This window comes from Schistocerca serialis, chromosome 2, assembly GCF_023864345.2.
Source record: "Schistocerca serialis cubense isolate TAMUIC-IGC-003099 chromosome 2, iqSchSeri2.2, whole genome shotgun sequence".
Taxonomy (NCBI): Eukaryota; Metazoa; Arthropoda; class Insecta; order Orthoptera; family Acrididae; genus Schistocerca; species Schistocerca serialis.
Window position 1 is genome coordinate 707,489,586 of NC_064639.1, and position 22,409 is coordinate 707,511,994.

General features: G+C 44.5%; 1 protein-coding gene across 1 annotated transcript in view; it reads right to left on the reverse strand.

Moving 5' to 3' along the window:
* Positions 1 to 22,409, reverse strand: part of LOC126457869 (protein Gawky) — a 288,179-nt gene that overhangs the window by 139,105 nt on the left and 126,665 nt on the right. The window contains exons 7-8 of the mRNA XM_050094525.1: positions 10,257 to 10,846; positions 3,043 to 3,139 (exon numbers count right to left, since the gene is read on the reverse strand). Coding sequence (XP_049950482.1) covers positions 3,043 to 3,139; positions 10,257 to 10,846 — 687 coding nt within the window. The remainder of the gene's footprint in view (positions 1 to 3,042; positions 3,140 to 10,256; positions 10,847 to 22,409) is intronic.

A 22,409-nucleotide genomic window follows, 5' to 3' on the forward strand; every position in this document is an offset into this window, starting at 1 on the left:
AAATAACTATTGCAAGCAGTTTCAATGACCTTGTTGTTAGCCGATTGTCATTTTGAGAAAAATTGTGTTTTATGCCTCTGCAAACCTGTGCCAGTTGTTCTCACCTTCGAACATGGCACAGACTAAAGCTGTGGAGCTGTTGATGTAATGTCATCAAGATGTGCAGTAAATTCTCTCTCATGATGATTGACCTACATCAGTTTTAAAAATTTATTATTGCCTTCATAGATCTGAACACTTAATACGATGTACCACAGACAAATTACTGTAATTTTTGTCCACAGCAACACAGTATGGTAACATGGACTTTTGTCAGCCCGCTCTCTGTCGCCACACATGTGCAGACTTCATCCCCTCCACGCTTCCTTAGTACTCAGCCTCTATGCGCGCACCGGGCGAGGTTTCACAATGGTTAGCACACTGGACTTGCATTCAGAAGCACGTCTGTTGTATCCCGCATCCAGCCATTCTGATTTAGGTTTTCAGTGATTTCCCTAGATCGCTTCAAGCGAGTGCCAGGATGGTTCCTTTGCAAGGGCACAGCCAATTTCCTTCCCAATCCTTCCCTAATCAGAGCTTAGGCTCCATCTCTAATGACCTTGTTGTTGACGGGACGTTAAACACTAATCTCCTCCTCCTCCTCTATGCGCGCAAGTGCCTTCCTATGTGATGCAGGCTGTAACAGTCCATCACTCCTGCATAATTAAGCTTTACACAACGGAAAGTATAGGAAGGTTCTGAAATCCTTGTATATAATCTACAAGGTATGCTCAGCATCGAGCCTCTAACAATCGAAGAGATTGTTTTGAAAGGAGCTGACAGCACTGTGTTAAGGATAAGGTGTTGGCAGTAGAATGCAGGTCATTTGTCTCAACTGATTGAAATCTGTTGTTGTAGTCCAAAGTTAAAATAATTGTGTGTGTTCCAAAAACTGCTGATTGGAGGTGAGGAGTGTAATCCGGTTTCTTCTCGCAAAGGAAAATGCACCTTTCCAGGTTTTTGATGAAATCAAAACTGTTTATGGGGTGGAGTGGTAAATCATATTAATGTGTCAAGTGGTATTGTGAGTTTAATACTCGCAGAATAGATGTTCACGATGAATGAAGGACTGGGCAGCCTTCAATCAAGGCTGATGAAGTGGGAGATGAAGTACAAGCTTGGACTGTTTCAAGAATGGGGATGGAAATCGGCTATGTCCTTTCACAGAAAATATACGAACCATCACAACATTTGTCATTTGCCTGGAGCAATTGAAGAAAAGCACAGAAACTCTAAACCTGAATGGTCAAATGCGGATTTGAGATGTTATCCCCCCCCCCCCCCCCCCCCCCCGAATGAATGCAAGTCCAGCAAGCTAACCACTGCACCACCTCACTCAATAGCAAAGATAGGACTAGTGGCGGCAGTCCATTGACTTTCATAGGGATAAACTCAATGTTTCCCAAAATCTCCATGTCTCTTCTGCATGAAATCATCCCCAACACCCTACGTTTTCCAAACAGTGTGCAAAATGGGTATCAAAGCAGCTCACAGATCAACACAAGATCAATAAAATTGCATCTTAATTGGAATTTCTCCAGCACTTTGAAGTGAAAAGTGAACTGTTATTTTGTTCTACAGTCACTGATAATGAAACATGAGTGGTCGACTACTGCCCTGAGAAGAAAACACCATCAATAAAGTGGCAACATCCTTCCTCAGCAACACCAAAAAATTCAAAACCATTGTTGCAGCCTGAAAAATTATGACCTATTTCTTTACTGACCATAAAGGGATTTTCCTCGGTGAATTTTTGCCCAATGAAAAAACAATTAATGCTGCACAGTACTGTGAAATCTGAGGGCAATATAGAACATAATAAGGAGAACATAAATGAACAGTGTGTGCTTTTTGCACGACAATGGGCATCCCCACCCCCGCAACACCATAAAGCAATTCTTGGATTCATTCAGTAGGGACATCATCAACACCCCCCCTCCCCCCCTCCTCCAGCCCTGATGCAGCACCTTCAGACTTTCATCTTACCACCTCTCTGAAGTCGTTCACGAGTGAAAAAGGGTTTTAAGCAACTGATGAGGTTCAGACTGCTGTCAAACAATGAGCTTGTGGGGCACTGGAATACTTTCTTGATGGGGGTATCAAGAAGTTCATCCCTTGGTTCACAATACATAGTAAAAACAAAGGCAGTTACTTCAAAAAATGTTGTTAGATGTGAATTTGTAAGTTGTTCATAAATGTATCGTCTTTTCAATTTTAAAACAACTGAGTACTCTCAATTTCTGAACATGCCTCACAGTATCTCACATAACACAGATTCAGCCCCTTGGATCATTTCTCACTTTGAAGTAGTTAGTTATCAAGGTTGGCAGTTACAGTATGAGCTTATAATGCACAAATATTTACCTGTATGTACCCACAAAATTTTTTTTGTAAAACTAATAACGAAGTTTTAAGTTATTCAGGAAATAGATTAGTCGACATACATTATACATTTGAAGCAATTCTACTTCAGTCAGATAATGACACACACACACACACACACACACACACACACACACTATGCAATGCAATAGAAACAATACAGTCAAAATAATTCATAAAACAATCAGCCAACAAAGTAGTACCTTGCTCAGAAAAATAAATTATTGATCTCATGTGAAATGAGGAGAATTACGGTTCACGAGTCAAAAAGTTGATAGTGAGCTTTGCAATAAGAGAAGAAAGTACACAGAAGAATCCAATACAGAAAGCAAAAACGTTGCCTTAGTAGCATAAGAGTTGAATGTATCACCATAAATAATATTAAAAATTTTTCCTCCTCAACAGCACTCCTCTTCCGTGCAGAAATTTCAAAAGTTGGAAATTTAAACCCTCTCCCGAAATTTTTGTCTAGTCTCTTCATCCCATAAGAGACGTAATGTAAAAATATGATACAATACATTAGATTGGATTTAATACCTGGTTATAGAGTGTCAAATACTTCTTATATTGCACAATCATGTTATACATATAAGGTAAGAGTCTAAAAGTCAAATAATTTACCATTGTTGACATTTGGCTTCCAGACAGGAGCACCATCTTTAACACCTGGTTCAGGTGAAGCAGGGATGTCCCAACCTGTATCCTGATTGACATGTTGCTGCAAATAAATAAATAAACACACACACACAGTTTTACTATATGCAGTGCAATTAAAAATGCAGCATACTTGTGCAACATATTTTAACTACTATGTCCTGCTGTATGCAAACTGTTACATGAATTACTGTACATAAAAATTTCAACTGATACGCTATTAATGACCCAACTAAAGTCTTTAAGAAACACATTAATCCCAGAGTTCTTCTCAAATGAGGGCCATCACCCTTGTGACAGTTGGTAACCATTCAGAATTTACTTCACAAATAAGCTAATATCAGAACGAAATGAATTACAAATTACGTTAACTGATATTTGAGTTTGATTAACTGCACTGTGCTAAATATAAAATTCTTAAACTGCCAGTTTGCAATGAATGTATTATTGAGCAGGCACTATTAACCAAGTCAAACCTGTAAGGTAAGGAATCTTGTCAAGTACACGAAAGTAATACATTAACTTTACATTTCATCTGCATACAATATTGGGGAGAAAACAAATTTAGCTAATTTTGAGTGGCAGGAAAAGATTACAGTGGAGACTCGACTAACTGGATTAATTTTTGTCATAAATCATTTGGATACTAAAAAAATCCGAATAACTGAATGAATGAAGAAAAGTGATTTTTGTATTATTAACTACAGAAAGATGACCTATGTCGCCCACGTACGGTTATCTTTTAGTATCATTGTGACATGGTAATCTTTCTAGGGCTTTCTAGTGCTTCCTCAAAACAACAAAAACAAATTAAACTTAATGAAATCAATAAATATTCATGTTTATTAAGATTTTTTCTCTTCATTATTGCTACATCATGAACTCATTTTAACTGTAGTAAATTCATGGTATCACACACAACTTGTTTTTCCAACCATTTGAAAGTAGTTTCTGGGGCTCGAAATGCTTCTGCATCAGAAGGTCCTGCACATAATTTTTTGCATGTCCTTTTTCTTCCATTTTCTTTCATTTCCTGCTGTTCGTTTGCACACAATGTTTCCAATAATGTTATCATCTGACATAATCTGAAAACCTTGGATCATTACTGTTGCAAGTGAACCACTCTTTCATATCACTGGTAATCACATTCCTGGCATATTTTGTCAGTCATTAGCTCATTTGCACCCTCCAAAACAAAATCATCCATATCAGGTAGTGAATGTCATGGGCCAGTTTTTAGTATTCTATTCCAACCTTTGTTCGAAGTCTCCTTTTAATTAAATCCAGAAAGTGATAAAATAAGTCAACAATCTATGTAACATTTGTTTTCTATAAAGTCATTTTAATGTTTATTACCAATCTGATCCATTGGTTGTAACAACAATGTCACATTAAAAGGAAAAAATTTTCCTGCAAGCACTCCATTTTTTCTCTCTACCAGTTGTTGCAATTATAAAGTAAAAGTAGGACTGCTCCATGATAATCAATTTCATTTTGAATTTTTTTTCTTCCTTCGGGGATAAAAGTGTTGTGTCATATCACTCCATGAATATTTCAGTTTTCATCCAATTCAAGTACTTTTTTGGTTTTTATTAATTGAGGGAACCCCAAAATTTTTTAAGCACATAGGGCTTTTGGAATTTCTTAGGAAAAGCTAAGGCATTTCACGGGTCTCAATAGCATTTGCACAAGCTAACTGAAGTCTTGTCAATTAAAGATTTTGACTGTAATGATATCCAACATAAACCCATTCTACCAGCGTTGTAAATAAAGTCTAACTCCTAGACATTTTCAACCAACTCTTTTTTTTTTTTTTAAACCACCTTTAGCAGAATTTACTGTGTCTACATGATGTGAGGTAACGAGCGAGTTGTGGCACCCCAAAAATATTCTAAGTTCGGAGCTAGCATGGCCGCAAAGGCTGCTCGGCACACTGGGGCTCGTCAGCAACCGCGTGTTGCCGAACACTAGCCAGAGCACGAGGGGCAGACCCAGCGCGTGGTCCAGGCCAAGGCTGTGGCGAGGATTGTGCTTTATGTCAATGAAGGAGATTTGTATGCCAAGAGTGCCAAAGATGGCGGACTTTGAGAAACCATAATGGTAGATATTTCACAGTTCATGTAGAAATTAATAATAGCCAGAAGAATCATGATACCTTAAAAAGAAACATATAGACTGCCATTATTCGCATGATGATTCTGATGGTGTAATCAGATTTTCAATATCTTTATTAGTTTAAAGTTTAGTATCTGACTGTAAATTATACAAGTAACACCAAGCAACGAATTTCCAAAATCTTAACGGTTCACACGATTTTGTTGATCGACGTGTCTTTAGAAATCTATTAGTGTAAACCTAAATTGGTATGAATTACCGGCTTGTAACTTGAATAGTATATGAGTTATTGGAGGTCAAATTGGCCAATTACTATTGACCGCATCAGGCCATCAGTACTCCACAGTTATGCGAGAAAACAGTAGTAGCATGCTTACAAATATATTTATTCGTTATGTCTTTGTTTATATCAGATATATACTATTCATGAAGAAATTGGTACAATATTTACTGTGTTTTAGAAAGCACAGAGACATTATGCTACTGGCCTACTTTTGTTTCTATTCCTGTGATATATGTTTATTTGATTTGTTTACGTATTTAATAATGTGTGCTAGAGCCAGTTTATGGCCCAGCCGTAGGAATATTTATTTAATTTTAATTTACTTAAATGTAAATCCAATATTCTGTATGCGTTTCAATATGTTAGTGAGTGTGCGTCGGCTTGGAGACACGGCGGGAGCACTTTAGTCAATCACAGTGCTCATTACTACAGCAGGAGACTACTGAAGTCAATGGAGAGACTGTATAGAAGTGGGGAGGAGCATTGGATGGCACAGGACACAGGAGTGCTGGGCGGGAAGGTGCGACAGATGGTCACAGGAAATACTTGGAGATTGTTGAACAGTTTGCGTGTGGTCATGGGAGATAGAACTATTTTGTAGAGCCGACGTGGGTGCACTTGTGCGATTTCTGTGGTTTCTGCAGTGAAGACGTAGTATGTGTTTAGAAGTGGCTATCTTGTGAACTATGGTGTTATTCATAACCAATTACGTGAAGTAGGAATCTATTGTGAATCTTCAGGTTTTGGCGGCGCAAAGACTGTTCCATTAAGTTTCGGGTGTGCAGCCGCAAGAATTCTCCTTCTTCTAATATTTCAGCTGTATAACATTCAGCCATCATCAGAGTGAGCTTCAAGACTGCCGCTCCAGTGCTCGCTTCATCCCTTTATACTCATGTACTGCGCATGCTGCCACAGGTGCAAATGCGCCAGGAACGTTGGTCGGCGGCAGAGATGTGCACAATGCACGAGTTGCATTTATGAGTTCGCAGTCAATCTGTGTTGGTATGTTGATATATCATTGTGAGCTGCACTGTGATGTCGTCTTTGGGAGCTTATTACACCAAGTGCTGGATTCCATGATTTATCAAGGTTGAAACCACTACCTCTATTAATTAAACTGGTCATCAAGCGAATCTCAATTGCCTCCTTCACTATCGAGTCCCGAAAAGATGACGTAGTTGCCAAAATTTCGACATTGTCATACAATATGCTGTGACCAGTGCCAATACAGCGCTCTGCCACTGCCGACTTGTTAGGTTGTAAAAGTCGTGTGTACATCTGGTTTTCTGTACATCTTTCTTGGACAGTACGAGTTGTTTGTCCAATGTAAGAAAAGCCACATTCACATGGAATTTTGGAAACTCCATATTTTCAGAGTAGCAAATCATCTTTGACGGAGCCCACGAGTGTAACTGTCTTGGGTGTAGGATGAAAAATCAGTTTTACTTTGTGTCTGCTGAGAATCCGTCCTATTTTTTATGAGAGGCTACCCACATATGGCAGGAAGGCCATCAATTTAAAGGTTTCTTCATCTTCTTCTGCTTTCTTTGTGGCCTCTTTCGATTTCATTTTCAGTGCCTTCTGTATTTGCTGTGGGGAGTACCCATTGTCTTCAAACACTCTTTGTAAGTGGGAAAGTTCATCTTGCAGACTGCTTTCGTCAGAAATAATATGCCCTTTACGGGTCAAAGTTCGGAGATCAATCATCATCTGGGCAGGATGGTGGCAGATATTTGCACGTAAATATAAATCCGTGTGCATCAGCTTCTGAAACACTTCATGTCCCAAAGTGTCATCCTCTCTGCGCCGAACCAGAACGTCCAAGAATGGAAAGCATCCCTCCTTCCTTTTCAATTTCCACTGTGAGCCCTATTTGATCGTGGAGGAAGTTCAGATGTCTTGAGAAGTCTTGCAAGTTATCTTCACCATGTGGCCTAACTACAAAGGTACCACCACCAACATACTTCCAGAAAACCACGGGTCTTCCATAAATAAGTTGGCCACCAGAGGGGATAAGGGACTACACATGGCGACTCCGTCCATCTGTGAAGACTTCGAGGAGAAGGTGCTTGAATCTGCTAACATGAAACCCACAGTGAAGTGATTTTTCGTTGTCCACCCAAAACAGCTGCACTCGTGGGCTCTGTCAAAGATGATTTGCTACTCTGAAAATATGGAGTGTTCAAAATTCCATGTGAATGTGGATTTTCTTACATTGGACAAACAACTCGTACTGTCCAAGAAAGATGTACAGAAAACCAGAGGTACACACGACTTTTACAACCTAACAAGTGGCGGCAGTGGCAGAGTACTGTATTGGCACTGGTCACAGTATGTTGTATGACAACGTCGAAATTTTGAAAACTACATCATCTTTTTGGGATCCGATAATGAAGGAGGCAACTGAGATTCACTTGGCAACTAATTTAATTAATAGAGATAGTGGTTTCAACCTTGATAAATCATGGAATACGGCACTTTGTGTAATAAACTCACAAAGATGTCGTCACAGTGCAGCTCACAATGATGTGTCGACATATCAACACAAATCGATTGGGGAGTCATAGATGTAACTCGCGCATTGTGCAAGTCTCTGCTGCTGACCAACATCCCTGGCGCATTTGCATCTGTGGCCGCATGCACAGTTGCGCAGTACACAAGTATAAAGGGACAAAGCGAGCACTGGAGGGGCAGTCTTGCGGCTCACTCTGAATATGGCTGAACATTATACAGCCGAAATAATCGAAGAACAAGGAGAATTCTTACAGCTGCACACCCAAAACTTAATGGAATAGGAATCTATTGTTTCCCTGTTATTCAACTTATATTTTATTTAATTGCTAGATCATCGACACCAGTACGTGTTTTTCAGAAATAAACTGTATGCTTAAAGGTACTTCTGCTATCGTACTCATCATTTAAAGTTGTTACAATAGTACCTGCAGATTTTATTTAATTGCAATCTTTCACATATAAATTTCTATGTTGCATTCAAAATTCGCAATTGCCAAGTGATAGGAACCTTCGACCATTCAATTCATGTGTAAATTCATATTGTATACTGTAGACTCAGCAGTATTTGGCATGTAATACAGCAACTACATATCCCAGCCCCTAGACAATGAAACCAGGTAAACTTTTAATATTTGAACTCCAAGTCTGAGGGTACATAGTTGAGGGTCACATTTTTTTACTTGAAAGCCCACAATCAGCTGCCATTTTTCACACTGTATTTCCGATCTGCAAATTCCATAATGAGATATAAATCTGTACAAACATCTGTTACCACTAATTACTCATCACCATTTTTTTAACTGCAATGCCTTTTCACAGAGCAAAGGACCAGATATTGATTACCCAGTTGATTATTTTTGTAAAAACCAGCAAGAAAAAGCTTCATTTTTCAGTTTCTTCATCACTTTTCTGTGTTTACTCCTGCCTTCACAATAAGGTTTTTCAGATGGATTTTAAAATTGAATCAGTAGGCTTCTTAAATTCATGTATCATAGAAGTATCTACACCATACTAATTGTCTAACTTACAATAGCTTTCTCTTTTTTTTTAGCGTTATAACAACAATCATTTTACCTTAAAGCAATAATACCAATCTGCTGCACTTGTACTAACTAAAATAACAATGAAATGTGTTGCGTAGAGATCATGTAGGGTGCGAGCAGGTAGTGCCAGCATGACACGTCCATGTATACACGGACTAGACCACAAAGACGTTGCTCACGGTTGACAATCTAGATAATCTCAAATGCATATAACTGAGACCTGGATAATAGTCTCCACTATATTAAGTGAAGGGTCTATTGATCACGAAGGAAATATTTTAGCAACAGGTTTTAATGACTGTAAAATCAAGACTGTAATGTAGCAGACAAGCACACAGAAGAGAAAAAATTTGGTGAGTTTCTGGATAATGTAATGCTTGTAAGGATGGGAACTCATGGAAAGTAGGTGACGGGGTGCATGTTTGGATGAGTTGGGAGGAAACGGAAGAGGGAATAGGAAGGAGGAAGGGAAAAGAAGGGGAAGGGGGAGGGAGTTGGAAGGAGGAAGAGGGGTAAGGGAGCTGGGAGAAAGAAGACATAACAGGAAGCTGGGAGAGGAAAGGAGGAAGGGGAATTGGAAAGGCAAGAAGGAAAATGAGAGGAAGGGTGAGTTGGAGGAGAAAGGGGGGTAGAAGGAGGGCAAATGGGGAGGTGAAACAGGGGTAGGGGAGGGGGAGTTGGACAGAGAAAGAGGGGTACAGAGAGGGGGAGCTGGGCAGAGTAACAGGCGTACGGAGAGGGGCTGCTAGGCAGAGTAAGAAGGGTACAGCACAGGATGGCCAGGGTGGGCAGGGTCGTGCGGCGTGGAGAGGGTCGTGCGGCGTGGAGAGGGTCGTGCGGCGTGGAGGGGGTCGTGCGGCGTGGAGAGGGATAGCGGGCAGTGTCGTGCGGAGTGGAGAGTGATTGCGGGCAGTGTCGTGCGGAGTGGAGAGGGATTGCGGGCAGAGCTGTGTGGAGTGGAGAGGGATTGCGGGCAGAGCTGTGCGGAGTGGAGAGGGATTGCGGGCAGAGCTGTGCGGAGTGGAGAGGGGTTGTGGGCATAGCTGTGCGAAGTGGAGTGAGAGGTTGGGCAGAATTGTGCTTAAGTGGAGGGATAAGGTGGGCAAACAGACTGGTGGAAGGGGGCAGGGGGAGTGGCAGCCATTTCATGAACATTTGAAGCAGTGAAAGTAACACACACAGGCTCCCAGTTATCTCTCATTGTCATATTTGACAAATCTACTCACCCCTCCCCAACCGTCTTGACTGAAGAGTGCTTCTCGCATGGAATTCAGGTGCTCAAGTTGCTGCTGCTTGGAAGAACCTGAAGTTGCTCCAGAAGACTGTTGTCCCGAACTAGATGTTCCTGTATTTACACTTCCGCTGCCACTTAGACCTTTGCCAGCGGCAGCAGCCCATGAAGCAGATGCACTAGAGTTGGAACCATTGTTACTGCCTTGCTGTTGTTGAGATTGCTGTACTGAACTCTGGCCAGATGTCACAGTCTGAATATGACCAGTTGATGTCCCTGGTTGCTGTTGCTGGGAAGAGGATTGATTTGTGGAACTGCCTTGCTGTCCAGCTGCGCTGGAGGTCTGCTGCTGAGTTACTGAGGTGCTACCAGACTGCTGCTGTTGTGAACCTTGAGATTGACCACTTCCACCTCCCCCAAGCTGCTGTGCACCTCCACCTGTCTGGCCACTTTGTTGACTCATCTGGGAGGATGTAGACTGTGTTGATGATGCAGAGCTACCTCCTTGTTGTTGTGATTGTTGTGGCTGGCTCTGCTGTGATGAATTCTGTCCACTTTGTGAATTATTGCCCTTATTTGAATTACCTGTAAATTAAAGGATCATTATTCCCTCATCATCTATCACTCCCCCCCCCCCCTCTCTCTCTCTCTCTCTCTCTCTCTCTCCACACACACACACACACACACACACACACACACACACACACACACACACACACACACACACTACACTGTACGTGACTGTGGTGTGTCATTAATATGCCACTTTCCCCAGCTGGCCTAACATACTGAGTCCTCATCTGTGGAACAAAGATGAAAAAGCACACAATCTAGAAATTCAATTAAAAAAACCACGAATTTTTCATTGTGCATGCTGTAATCTTACAAAACAAATGAATATTTGCATTAGCAAAATAGAGTAAATATTAACCAGTATTAGCAAGACAAAACCTGCAGAATGGGGAGACAAATTGTGTAGGATGAATCCCCTTTCCAGTGTGTCATAAAATGCATACGGTATGGACTTAACAAATGTCACGCATCCTGTTGGACTGGGATCACCAACAGCCACGCTGCCAACATCTTTTAGTCATCCTCCCTCGGACAATCAATTATTACAACAGCTTTACCTTCTGCTTTTGTGTCCCTAGTTGGCAAGCAATTACACAATTTTCTTGAAAATGGATGTACCTGCCACATTCCTGAAGGTGTTGACTACTGTCAATTTGGTGTGTTGCTTCTATCATACGTAGCACTCATATTCGAAGACAGGTCCTAATCTAGGGTTGCCACAAGCTTTCCCAAGTGGAACTGTCTGGTATTTCCCTGATTTCCAGACAAATTTTAGCATTTTCCCCTGACGAAATAACCTCAGAGAAGAGTAAGCCTCCTGCAAGAAGTGTATAAGGTCGGGAAGGTTGCATAAACCAACACTACAGGTGACTGCCAATAAAATGTTGGTTCTACTATGTTCATTGTTGTCACTTATTACCCACTGTGTTATGTCTATTATTTTAGTGGTATTGTGTGTCCGCCTGCTTAGTGGTAACATGTTTGCCTGCCATGCAGCAGGTCTGGATTCGATTCCTTGCAGAGTTGGAGATTTTCTCCACTCGTGGACTGGGTGTTGTGTTGCACTCATTGTCATTTCATGATCACCAACACACAAGTCAGTCAATGTGGCATCACCTGAATGAAGACTTGCAACTCGGTGGCCAAACTTCCCTGGATAGGGCATCCCAGACATCAATGCCACACGATACTTTCATTTTACAGGCATTGTATGATTTTTCTTTCGAAAAATATTTGAGTACATAGTGCACAAACTGCCAGTGATTGCCATAATTTTCTCCTTCTTATCATCCATACTTTCTAATGTATGGACTACTTTCAAAGTGCCACAATCTACTACAACAAATAAAATGTTTATAAAACACCGCACTGTACAATTTACTTGCAGTAAGAAAGTTGCAATTCCTGAAATCCATTCTCTGTGCCATCTGGCCTGCTGAGGAGCACCAGAGTCCTGGGTCCATGATGAAAATCCACCGCATTATGTCACACAGACCCGGCCTGCACACAGGTCGGTGTGACTAGATCAGACAGACAGGGCCTGCACATTAGTGGGAAATGGTGGGCTTCAGGTCAGCAGGCAGGCCAGATCCGTTAAGAAATGCCTGCAGAAATGGCCTGCTGTTTTGGACTGTTGTGGAAGTCCACTCATGTTGCCAGCTATTCAAGTGTCACAGACACCACGTTGATGAAATGAGACTGCAGTGATTAATCCAAGCATCAGATAACTTGCACAAATACTCTGAGAATCAGTACTAATGAGGATAGGTAGCAACTCACCGTGACGACAATCGCTGAGCCGCAGACTGGCACACAGGAAAGACTATCATATTCCCACAACTAAATTTTTGGCCATAGCCTTTGTCAGAAAATTAGAGTGCACACACTTTCACACAATCACTCAGACACAACTCGTGCACCCATGACTGCTGTCTCCGGTGACTGCATCAGTATTATCTGAGAATCAGATCCAAACAAACCACTTGTCAAAACCTCCCTGCCTCTCATCGGCTGCTGCTAGACTAGTGGCAAGAAGTGGTGGCAGCACTGACTACAAGCTGAGGGGAATGGTAGGAATGGGAGAAGCAGTAAGAATGAGTGAGCAGGGAAGCAGTGCACATAATCAGCTGCACCCAGCCAGAGACAATGCGTAACATCTCAGTAAACAAACCATTTCATCTACTGAGACAAAAATGAGATTTATTCCTTTTTTCCAAATTTCCCTGACATGTTTCAAATTCTCTGATATTCCCTGATTTCCAGAACTTGTGGCAAACCTGCAGTCAGTAACCTGGTTTCGCCAATGTAGGCATTGCGACATTCACATTGAAGTTAGCAAACACCTACAGCATGGAGAGAAACTATATCACTGCAGATCTCATTTCTTGAGGCTGCTCTGAAATAAGAGGCTTAAATCATTTGCAGTGAAGAATCCCGTCACAGACATCTCTCATGTAATGTTAGGTGAGCAACAGGGAGTTTTTTTTTCCTGTTCTTTTGTCTGCTTTTGTCCCCACTGCACCTCACAGCTCACTGTGTCTCTTTATTGCTATATCAATCTCAACTGAATGTTGTTCGAACTTTTATTAGTTCATGGTGGCAGTAATCACTGTCCCTTAACCCGGTGAGCTTGGTTTAGCACAATGTACACAGAACAACATGCTTTTGTGATGGACTGTACATGCAGATACCTAGTGGCGCATATCAGTTTTCTATATAGATTGTAAATGGTAACTTTTTAGAAACAACATACCACAGTGGTGTAGGGGAAGTAGAGACATACAGTTTGATACTGGACACCTGTGGTCAGTCAAACTGAGAAACGATGACAAACTGACCTACGAAAGTCAGAACTACAGTGCATGTGCACCAAGCAATATTTTGAATATCCTCTCGCTTTCTTATGCCATCTGCTTAGTCGGTCTTAACTGATTGAAGCTCATTACTTTTTCTTATTGAAATTGGTGTTGAATAAAACACACTTTGTTCTTGCACACACAAATTTAAAACTGATGTTTCCATAAATTTTACCTCTAAGCTTTGTGAGTTTCAGCAGAGTAAAATTAACAAATTGTTTTATTTCTCTGATCATCTTACTGTGAGACTGCTGTGTTTGCAAGAGTTAAACCTTTTGAAGGTGCAGTTTTTGTAGTAACTCAGCAAAGATAATTTTTTTGCTGGTCTATTAGGATTGTGATCAACTGACTATTTATTTTTTTAATAATTTTATTTTGTGATTTAGGACCATATACTGTGGTGGTACATATATCACCAAGGCACCTTTGTGAGGTATTAAAACTATGGTGGGAAATGCATTTCCCACATGCGTTTTGAGAACTGTTATGTGTTGCCATTACATGTAAAACAATAAGTAACAGTTTTCTGTTTTTATTTTGTTTTCTTTTACTTTATTTAAAAAATATTTTTAGTGATATTTGAAGTTTACTTACCACAACGTGCAAACATTGCAGAAGTGAAGCAATGTGTTCCGACAACACTAGTGACCTCACGACAAATAGAAACTGATTGTTGTAGGCATTTTTATAGATCTGGCGCAGTGTATTACCACAACATGTCTGGCATAGACAGAGGTGGTGTGACGTATTCCCAGAAGATTTGGGATACCCCTAAGTTGGTGGTAAGTATGCTTCCCCAGAACCACAAGTGATAGATTAATTATGCATTAAGTGTACTTCCCAAGCCCCTTTCAGAAACTACTTTGGTGGTAACCATACTACCCAAGAATCATTAAAACACAGTTGTTTGATGGGATACATACTTCCTACCGTCCTGAAGGCTGCATTTCTCGACAAACAGAAACTACAGCTGGTGCACTGGACTGCCACCAGATGCCACAAGTGTACAGAGGTGGTTAACATATTCCCTTAAACACTGTACAGAAATACATTTAGTGGGAAGTATATCCCCCACAGCATCCAAAAGGGTTAAGATTAGACTGAATTGTAAACATAATTAGTTTATTCACAATTTTTACAAAAGTCTCTATTCTTTCACTGCCCTAACAGAAAACTTTAACTCAGTAATGTTAATGAAATAAATTTCAAAACCTGACCGAGTAAGCCAGTGGTGTAAGAAAGTGAGATATTCACAATATCCCGTGGCATGCCTACGCTGTAGCTTAGGCAGATTTTCTAACACTATTTGACTTGTTTCCCAAGATCATAGATCACAAGAGTCCTCTATATCATATCATTCTGCGCCTACTACACCACTGTGGTATACTGAGTGCTTTACGTCCAAGTTCAGAACTAGGAGTTCAATATGTTGCCGCTCCACGGAAAGGATTAGTGCCGTGTTTGTCATTTCCAAACTCAATAGAATTTTTTCTAACAGGTTGTTGAGGTGCTGATGATAAGTGCAGTTTTACTTTTTCATGCAGCCACGGGCATCACTTGACAAATAATTTTGGTTTCATACTTCTCTTCAGGAGCTTACTGTTTCACAGTCAACACAAGAAATATTCAGAGTGTAATCAAATGGCTGCTGTCCCTCCAGCTTTCGTGTGTGTGTGTGTGTGTGTGTGTGTGTGTGTGTGTGTGTGTGTGTGTGTGAGAACCAGTGAGAAAGTAACCATAAAATTAATTTAATATCTACTAAGATAACTTTTTCTTGAGCATAGACTATGCAACAATGCAGTTTCACCTTTGTGCCTTTACATTAGTAAAAGGCTTTAATCTATTCATTGGTAGAACATCACAAAAATTTAAGAAAGTAGTTCACCATCACTGTAACATGGTCACAAATAGAACAATGACCCCCAGAAGGTGTGAAATAAGTTTCTTTTATTTCCATCTCTGATCACAAAAGTGTTAGGTCCTTAGACTACCAGTTCTGGTCAGCAAAAACTATATTCAGATCGGCAGCAAAACACGGGAAAAACAAATAGAACTAGGAGACTGTTTATATCTTAAAACAATAAAATAGCTCATTATGAAAAGTATTACATACATACATACATACATGCGGGAAACAGGCACTGAAAACATGACAAGGGATACCTGTTTTAAAACAGGTCATAGTTGGTTGGTTGGTTGGGTTAAAGATTAAAGGGACCAAACTACAAAGGTCATAGGTCCCTTGTTTCATAAAAACACAGAGCAGAGTGAAACTATCCACCGGTCAGGCGAAGCACTAAAAGAAAAATTCCGGGGGAAGAAAAGCCCCATAGTCCATTGTAAGACAACACGGAAAACAGAGCACAGCAACAAAAACAACATAGAGAACAAAGGCAGAAGGAATTAAAACTGCACAGCAGAGGACTGTGGCTGGCTGATCACGAAAATAATAGGATGAGCCAGCCACTCTGCAACACGTTAAAACCTCCAGCCTAAAAGTTTAGGGCAGAGTCGAATCACAACACAAAACTAATTAAAAGAGAGAGCTCAAAAGAGGGTGATGTTAAAAAAAAATTTAAATGGACCTATAAAAGCCGCTTGCGCGAATAAAACTTAAAACCCGATCTGCCATAGAGACATTGTCACCTAAAAGAGATGATAAAGCACCCTGGAGATTAAAAGTTCGCCTGAGGGCGGTTAAAAGAGGACAGTCCAACAATATATGGGCCACCGTCATAATCGCACCACAGCGACAATGAGGGGGGTCCTCTCGACGCAGCAGATGACCATGCGTCAGCCAAGAGTGACCAATGCGGAGCCTACAGAGAACCACAGAATCCCTGCGAGAGGCCCGCATGGAGGAACCCCACACGGTCGTGGCCTCCTTTACACGCCGCAGCTTGTTGGGTACAGACAGGGTGCGCCATTCGTCTGCCCACATCCCAAAGACCCGACGGCGTAACACCGATCGGAGATCAGTTGCCGGGAGGCCGATCTCCAACGGCTGTTTGCGGGTGGCTTCTTTAGCTAACTTGTCGGCGTGTTCGTTGCCCGCTATCCAACGTGTCCCGGGGTCCATATGAACACCACTGAACAGCCACGTTGTTCAAGAGCATGAACAGACTCCTGGATGGCAACAACAATGGGATGGCGTGGGTAGCACTGGTCAAGAGCCTGGAGACTACTGAGAGAGTCACTGCAAATGACAAAAGACTCGCCAGTGCTGGTACGAACACGCTCAAGAGCACGAAAAATAGCTGTTAGCTCTGCGGTGTAAACACTGCAGCCGTCCGGGAAGGAGCGCTGGTCGACATAGTCCGCATGAGCGTAAGCGTACCCCACACAACCATCAACCATCGAGCCATCGGTATAGATAACCTCCGAGTCACGGGATGCATCGAGGAGAGCAAGAAATTGGCGGTGCAAGACTGCAGGAGGAACTGAATCCTTTTGCCATTGGGAGAGGTCTAGCTGAAGCTGCGGCCGACGGATACACCAAGGTGGTGTATGTGGGCGGACCTGAAAAGCAGATGGAAGAGGCAAAGACTCGAGTTCACTAAGGAGTGACCGAACACGGATCCCAATTGCGTGGCCTGATCGCGGCCGCTGGCGTGGAAGATGGACTGCCGCATCGGCGAAAAGGAGACGGTAGTTAGGGTGACGGGGAGAACAACGGACGTGGGCAGCATAGTTGGCTAAGAGTTGTTGACGCCGAATGTGGAGCGGAGGAACCCCAGCCTCAGCAAGTAGGCTATTAACAGGACTGGTGCGGAATGCTCCTGTCGCCTGTCGAACCCCACAGTGGTGAACGGGGTCCAGCAGTTGCAACGCTGAGGGCGACGCTGAGCCATACGCCACACTCCCATAATCCAGTCGGGACAGCACAAGGGCTTTGTAGAGCGGCAGCAGTGTGTTACGGTCTGCACCCCAAGTTGTGTTGCTGAGGCAGCGGAGGGCATTCATGCTGCCAGCACTGACGCTTGAGCTCACGAATATGTGGAAGCCAAGTAAGCCGGGCATCGAACAGCAATCCCAGAAAACGGTAAGTGTCAACAACCCTGAGCTTAGCATCCTGAAGATAGAGCTCAGGGTGGGGACGGACAGTGCGACGCCGACAAAAGTGCATAACACAAGTCTTCGCAGGAGAAAACTGAAACCCATGGGCTAGGGCCCATGCCTGCGCCTTGCGTATGGCTCCCTGCAACCGACGTTCTGCAACACCAATGGTGGAGGAGCTGAAAAAGATGCATAAATCGTCAGCATATAACGTGGGTGAGACAGACGACCCTACTGCTGCTGCAAGGCCATTAATGGCCACAAGGAAAAGGGGCACGTTCAATACACAGCCCTGTGGAACGCCGTTCTCCTGGATATGAAGTGAACTATGGGATGTGCCAATTAAAACGCGGAATGTCCGAACAGATAAAAAATTCTGAATAAAAATGGGGAGAGAGCCCTGGAGACCCCACCCGTGCAACATGGCGAGAATATGGTGCCGCCACGTCGTGTCATATGCTCTGGAGAGGTCGAAAAAGACGGAGACGAGGTGTCGGCGCCTGGAAAAAGCAGTGCGGATTGCAGACTCAAGGAAGACCAAAGTATCGGCGGTGGAACGGCCCTGTCGGAAGCCGCTCTGGCATGGAGCCAGAAGACCCCGAGACTCGAGCAGCCAACACAGCCGTCGACTCACCATGCGTTCCAGCAGCTTGCACAGAGTATTTGTTAAGCTGATGGGCCGATAACTATCCACAGTAAGCGGGTCCTTACCAGGCTTCAGCACCGGAATGATGGTACTTTCTCGCCACTGCGACGGAAAGACACCATCACCCCATAGGCGGTTGAAGATGGCAAGAACACATCGCTGACAGTCCGTGGACAGGTGTTGGAGCATCTGATTGTGGACGCCATCTGGCCCAGAGGCTGTATCGGGGCACTGTGCCAGGGCGCTCTGGAGTTCCCACAAACTAAATGGGGCGTTATACGCCTCAGGGTGCCGAGAAGCGAAAGAAAGCCGTTTGCCTTCCTCCCGGCGTTTGAGCGCGCGAAACGCAGGCGGGTAATTCCCCGACGCAGAGGCCCGAACATAGTGCTGTGCGAAATGCTCGGCGATTGCATCGGCATCGGTGGATACTGCCCCGTTGATGGTAAGCCCTGGGACACCTGTAGAGTACTGCAATCCAAAGATGCGCCGAATCTTTAGCCACACCTGGGAGGGGGAAGTACGGGAACCAATGTTGGAAACGTACCTCTCCCAACACTCCTGTTTCCGCCGTTTGATAAGCCTCCGTACCTGAGCACGGAGACGTTTGAATAAAATGAGGTTCTCCAAAGACGGGTGCCGTTTATGTCGCTGAAGAGCGTCAGCGACCTCTGGAGACCACCAAGGCACCGACTTTCCTCGGGGGCACACTAACGAATGAGGAATGGTACGTTCCGCAGCGGAAACAATCGCTGCAGTCAGTGTCTCAACCGCCACATCGATGGTACCATGGGGGAGAGATTCAACAGTGGCAGCAGAGGAGAACGTGTCCCAGTTTGCCTTGCTAAATGCCCATCTAGGCGAGCGCGCAAGGGAGCGACGCTGTGGTAGTGAAAGGAAGATCGGAAAAAGGTCACTACCACACAAGTCCTCGTGGACTCTCCAGTGGACCGATGGTACAAGCCCTGGGCTGCACAACGACAGATCTATGGCCGAGAACGTGCCATGCGCCACACTGAAATGTGTGGCAGCGCCAGTGTTTAAGAGGCAGAGGTCGAGTTGGGAGATGAGATTCTGGACCTCCCTGCCTCGGCCAGTAACCTTCGTTCCACCCCACAGGGGATTGTGGGCGTTAAAATCCCCCAGGAGAAGAAAAGGCGTGGGGAGTTGGGCGACAAGTGCAGCCAATTCGGTCAGGGAGACTGTACCACCTGGAGGGAGATAGACACTGCAGACGGTTATGTCCTGGGTAGTCCTTACACGGACAGCCACAGCTTCCAATGATGTTTGAAGGGGCACAGGAGCACTATATACAGAGGTAAGGACATACACGCAGGCTCCACCTGACACACAATTGTAAGTGCTACGGTTGCAGTAATAGCCCCTGTATCCACGAAGGACAGGGGTCCGCATTGCCGGGAACCAGGTTTCCTGGAGGGCAATGCAGAAAGCAGGTGTCAGGCTTAGAAGCTGTCGTAGCTCAGGGAGATGGCTAAAATAACCGCCACAATTCCACTGGAGGATTGTACAAAGCGTGTCCGGTAGGGGCATTCAGGCACTGAAAAGGCAAATTACTTGGCAGGGTCACATGCTGCCACCGACTGAGCGACGGACGTCACTATGGCCATCGTTTCTGAGGAGACGGCGAGATCCAGGTCATCAGGGGACGCAAAGAGCTCAACCTCGTCCTCAGAGGCTGAGCTGACAGGGAGCGTTGGTGCGGGAACCACTGGGGCCTTATCCTTCTTGGAGAGCTTCCTCTTCCCTCTCTTGTCTTTGGGAGGAGGGTTGGCATGCTGGGAGGGCTTTCCTGACGCATTATCAGGAACAGAGGAAGAGCGTGAAGCCCTTCGACCAGCAGCTGGTGGCTTCTTCAGCCACTGGCTAGTGTCTTGTGATACACTGGGGAAGTCCTTGGAAGGGACTCCCCCAAGGGATCCCTTCCGAACAAGTGAGGCCGGAGGAGGCTGTTGCGTCTCCGGCTGAGCAGCCGGAGAGAGCTGTCGCTTCCCCGGCTGAGGAGCCGGAGAGGGCTGTCGCCGCTCCGGCTGAGAGTTGGGGACTAACGTCCCCGGTTGCTTGGGGCGCACTGCTCCCAAACTCGGTGTTTTGGGAGCAGTGGAAGAGAGAGCGGCCTGTCCCAGCGGTGGGGCAGACGTTACTTGATTTCTCTGTGGGCCAACAGAGAAGGTAGTCTGGGCAGGAGCTGGTGGCGGCAGTGTGACGGTAGCATAACTCCTCAACAGAGGTGTAGGGGTGAGTCGTTCTAATTTCTTCTTTGCCTCTTGGTAACTTAAACGGTCCAAGGTCTTAATTTCTTGTATCTTCCGCTCTCGTTGATAGACTGCACAGTCTGGTGGGCAGGGAGAATGATGATCCCCACAGTTAACGCAGGTGGGAGGCGGAGCACATGGAGCATTAGGATGTGGAGGTCGTCCACAATCACGACACGTGGGGCTGGATGTGCACCTGGAGGACATGTGTCCGAATTTCCAGCACTGGAAGCATCGCATAGGGGGCGGGACATAGGGCTTGACATCGCACCGGTATATCATGACCCTGACTTTCTCAGGCAAGCAGTCGCCCTCAAAGGCCATGATGAAAGCACCGGTAGCGACCCTATTATCCTTCGGCCCCCTAAAGACACGACGGACAAAGTGTACACCTCGTCGTGCCAGGTTCTCACGTAGTTCGTCATCAGACTGTAGCAGAAGATCTTTATGAAAAATAATCCCCTGGACCAAATTTAAGGACTTATGAGGAGTGACAGTAACGGGGATGTCACCGAGCTTCTCACAGGCGAGTAATGTCTGGGACTGCGCAGATGAAGCTGCTTGTATCAAAATGGCCCCGCTCCTCATTTTGGAAAGAGACGCCACTTCCCCAAACTTATCTTCGAGATTGTGCACGAAGAAAAGAGGCTTGGTCCCCAAAAACGAATCCCCATCAGTTCTGCTGCATACAAGGTATCGTGGCGAATACGGCTCCTGTCTGTCTGCAGCCCTACGTTCCTCCCATGGTGTGGCTAGGGAAGGGAATGACTTCGGGTTATATGTCACAGCGTTAAATTCCACCTTACCATGCTTAGAGACATTGGCGGTCGGGCGACCACCAGATTGAGATTTCACCCGCTTCATTGCGGGGCATCCGCCCCGATGCCACCCACTCCGACCAGGGGCTCTCCCCACGGGCGCCACCCAGCCACAGCAAAGGCCACCTGGCAGGATGGCCGTTGCTGGGAGTCCCGATGCCCCAGAGAGACGAGCATCTACTCCTTGGCTGACGTGGGGAGGTGTCACAGCTCAGGCATCGGCAGTACGATCCCTGTGTTGTCAGGGGGCTACAACCTAGAGGGTACATGACGACCCCACCACAACGAGCTGGCTACCGCGCTGGATTTTGGGTGCCATGGGTAGTCCATAGTGATCGTGGGTGCTGGTGGTGACGCACTAAGGGCGGTACTTACACAATACATCAGGTGTCTATGCCCAAAATGAGGGATGGAGGGTGCAGGTACGACGCCAAGACGATCAAGAGTGCCAAGGTCGTAGGGCACAGAGGACTGATGGTGCACCACGTAAGGTGTCCTTCCCCAAAAGGCTCGTACTTCTGTGGAATTTGGAAAAATGGAGGTCAAACCCGAATGGGGACCATCACATTAAGGCCAAAACGTTTGAGACTCCTTTTAGTCGCCTCTTACGACAGGCAGGAATACCGCGGGCAGACATGAAGGAAGGGTTACTGCGTGTGTGGTTGCACAATGCAGTGGACCTCACTTGGCGTGGTCAGTCATTGTAGGCCAGAACCTTGATGGCAAGTATGCCTACCCTCAAGCTCTCTAGCAACCCACCATTGGGCCACTATGCCCCAAAAATGTAGATATTGCAAGATCTGATCAGCTGGACAAATGGAGACACACTATGAAGCCTCTTTCAAACTCTGTCAGTTACCGATAATGCTGTCTCACACGAATACGACTATGTGATATCCCCATGTCCTTCACAGCGATTCCTCAATATCT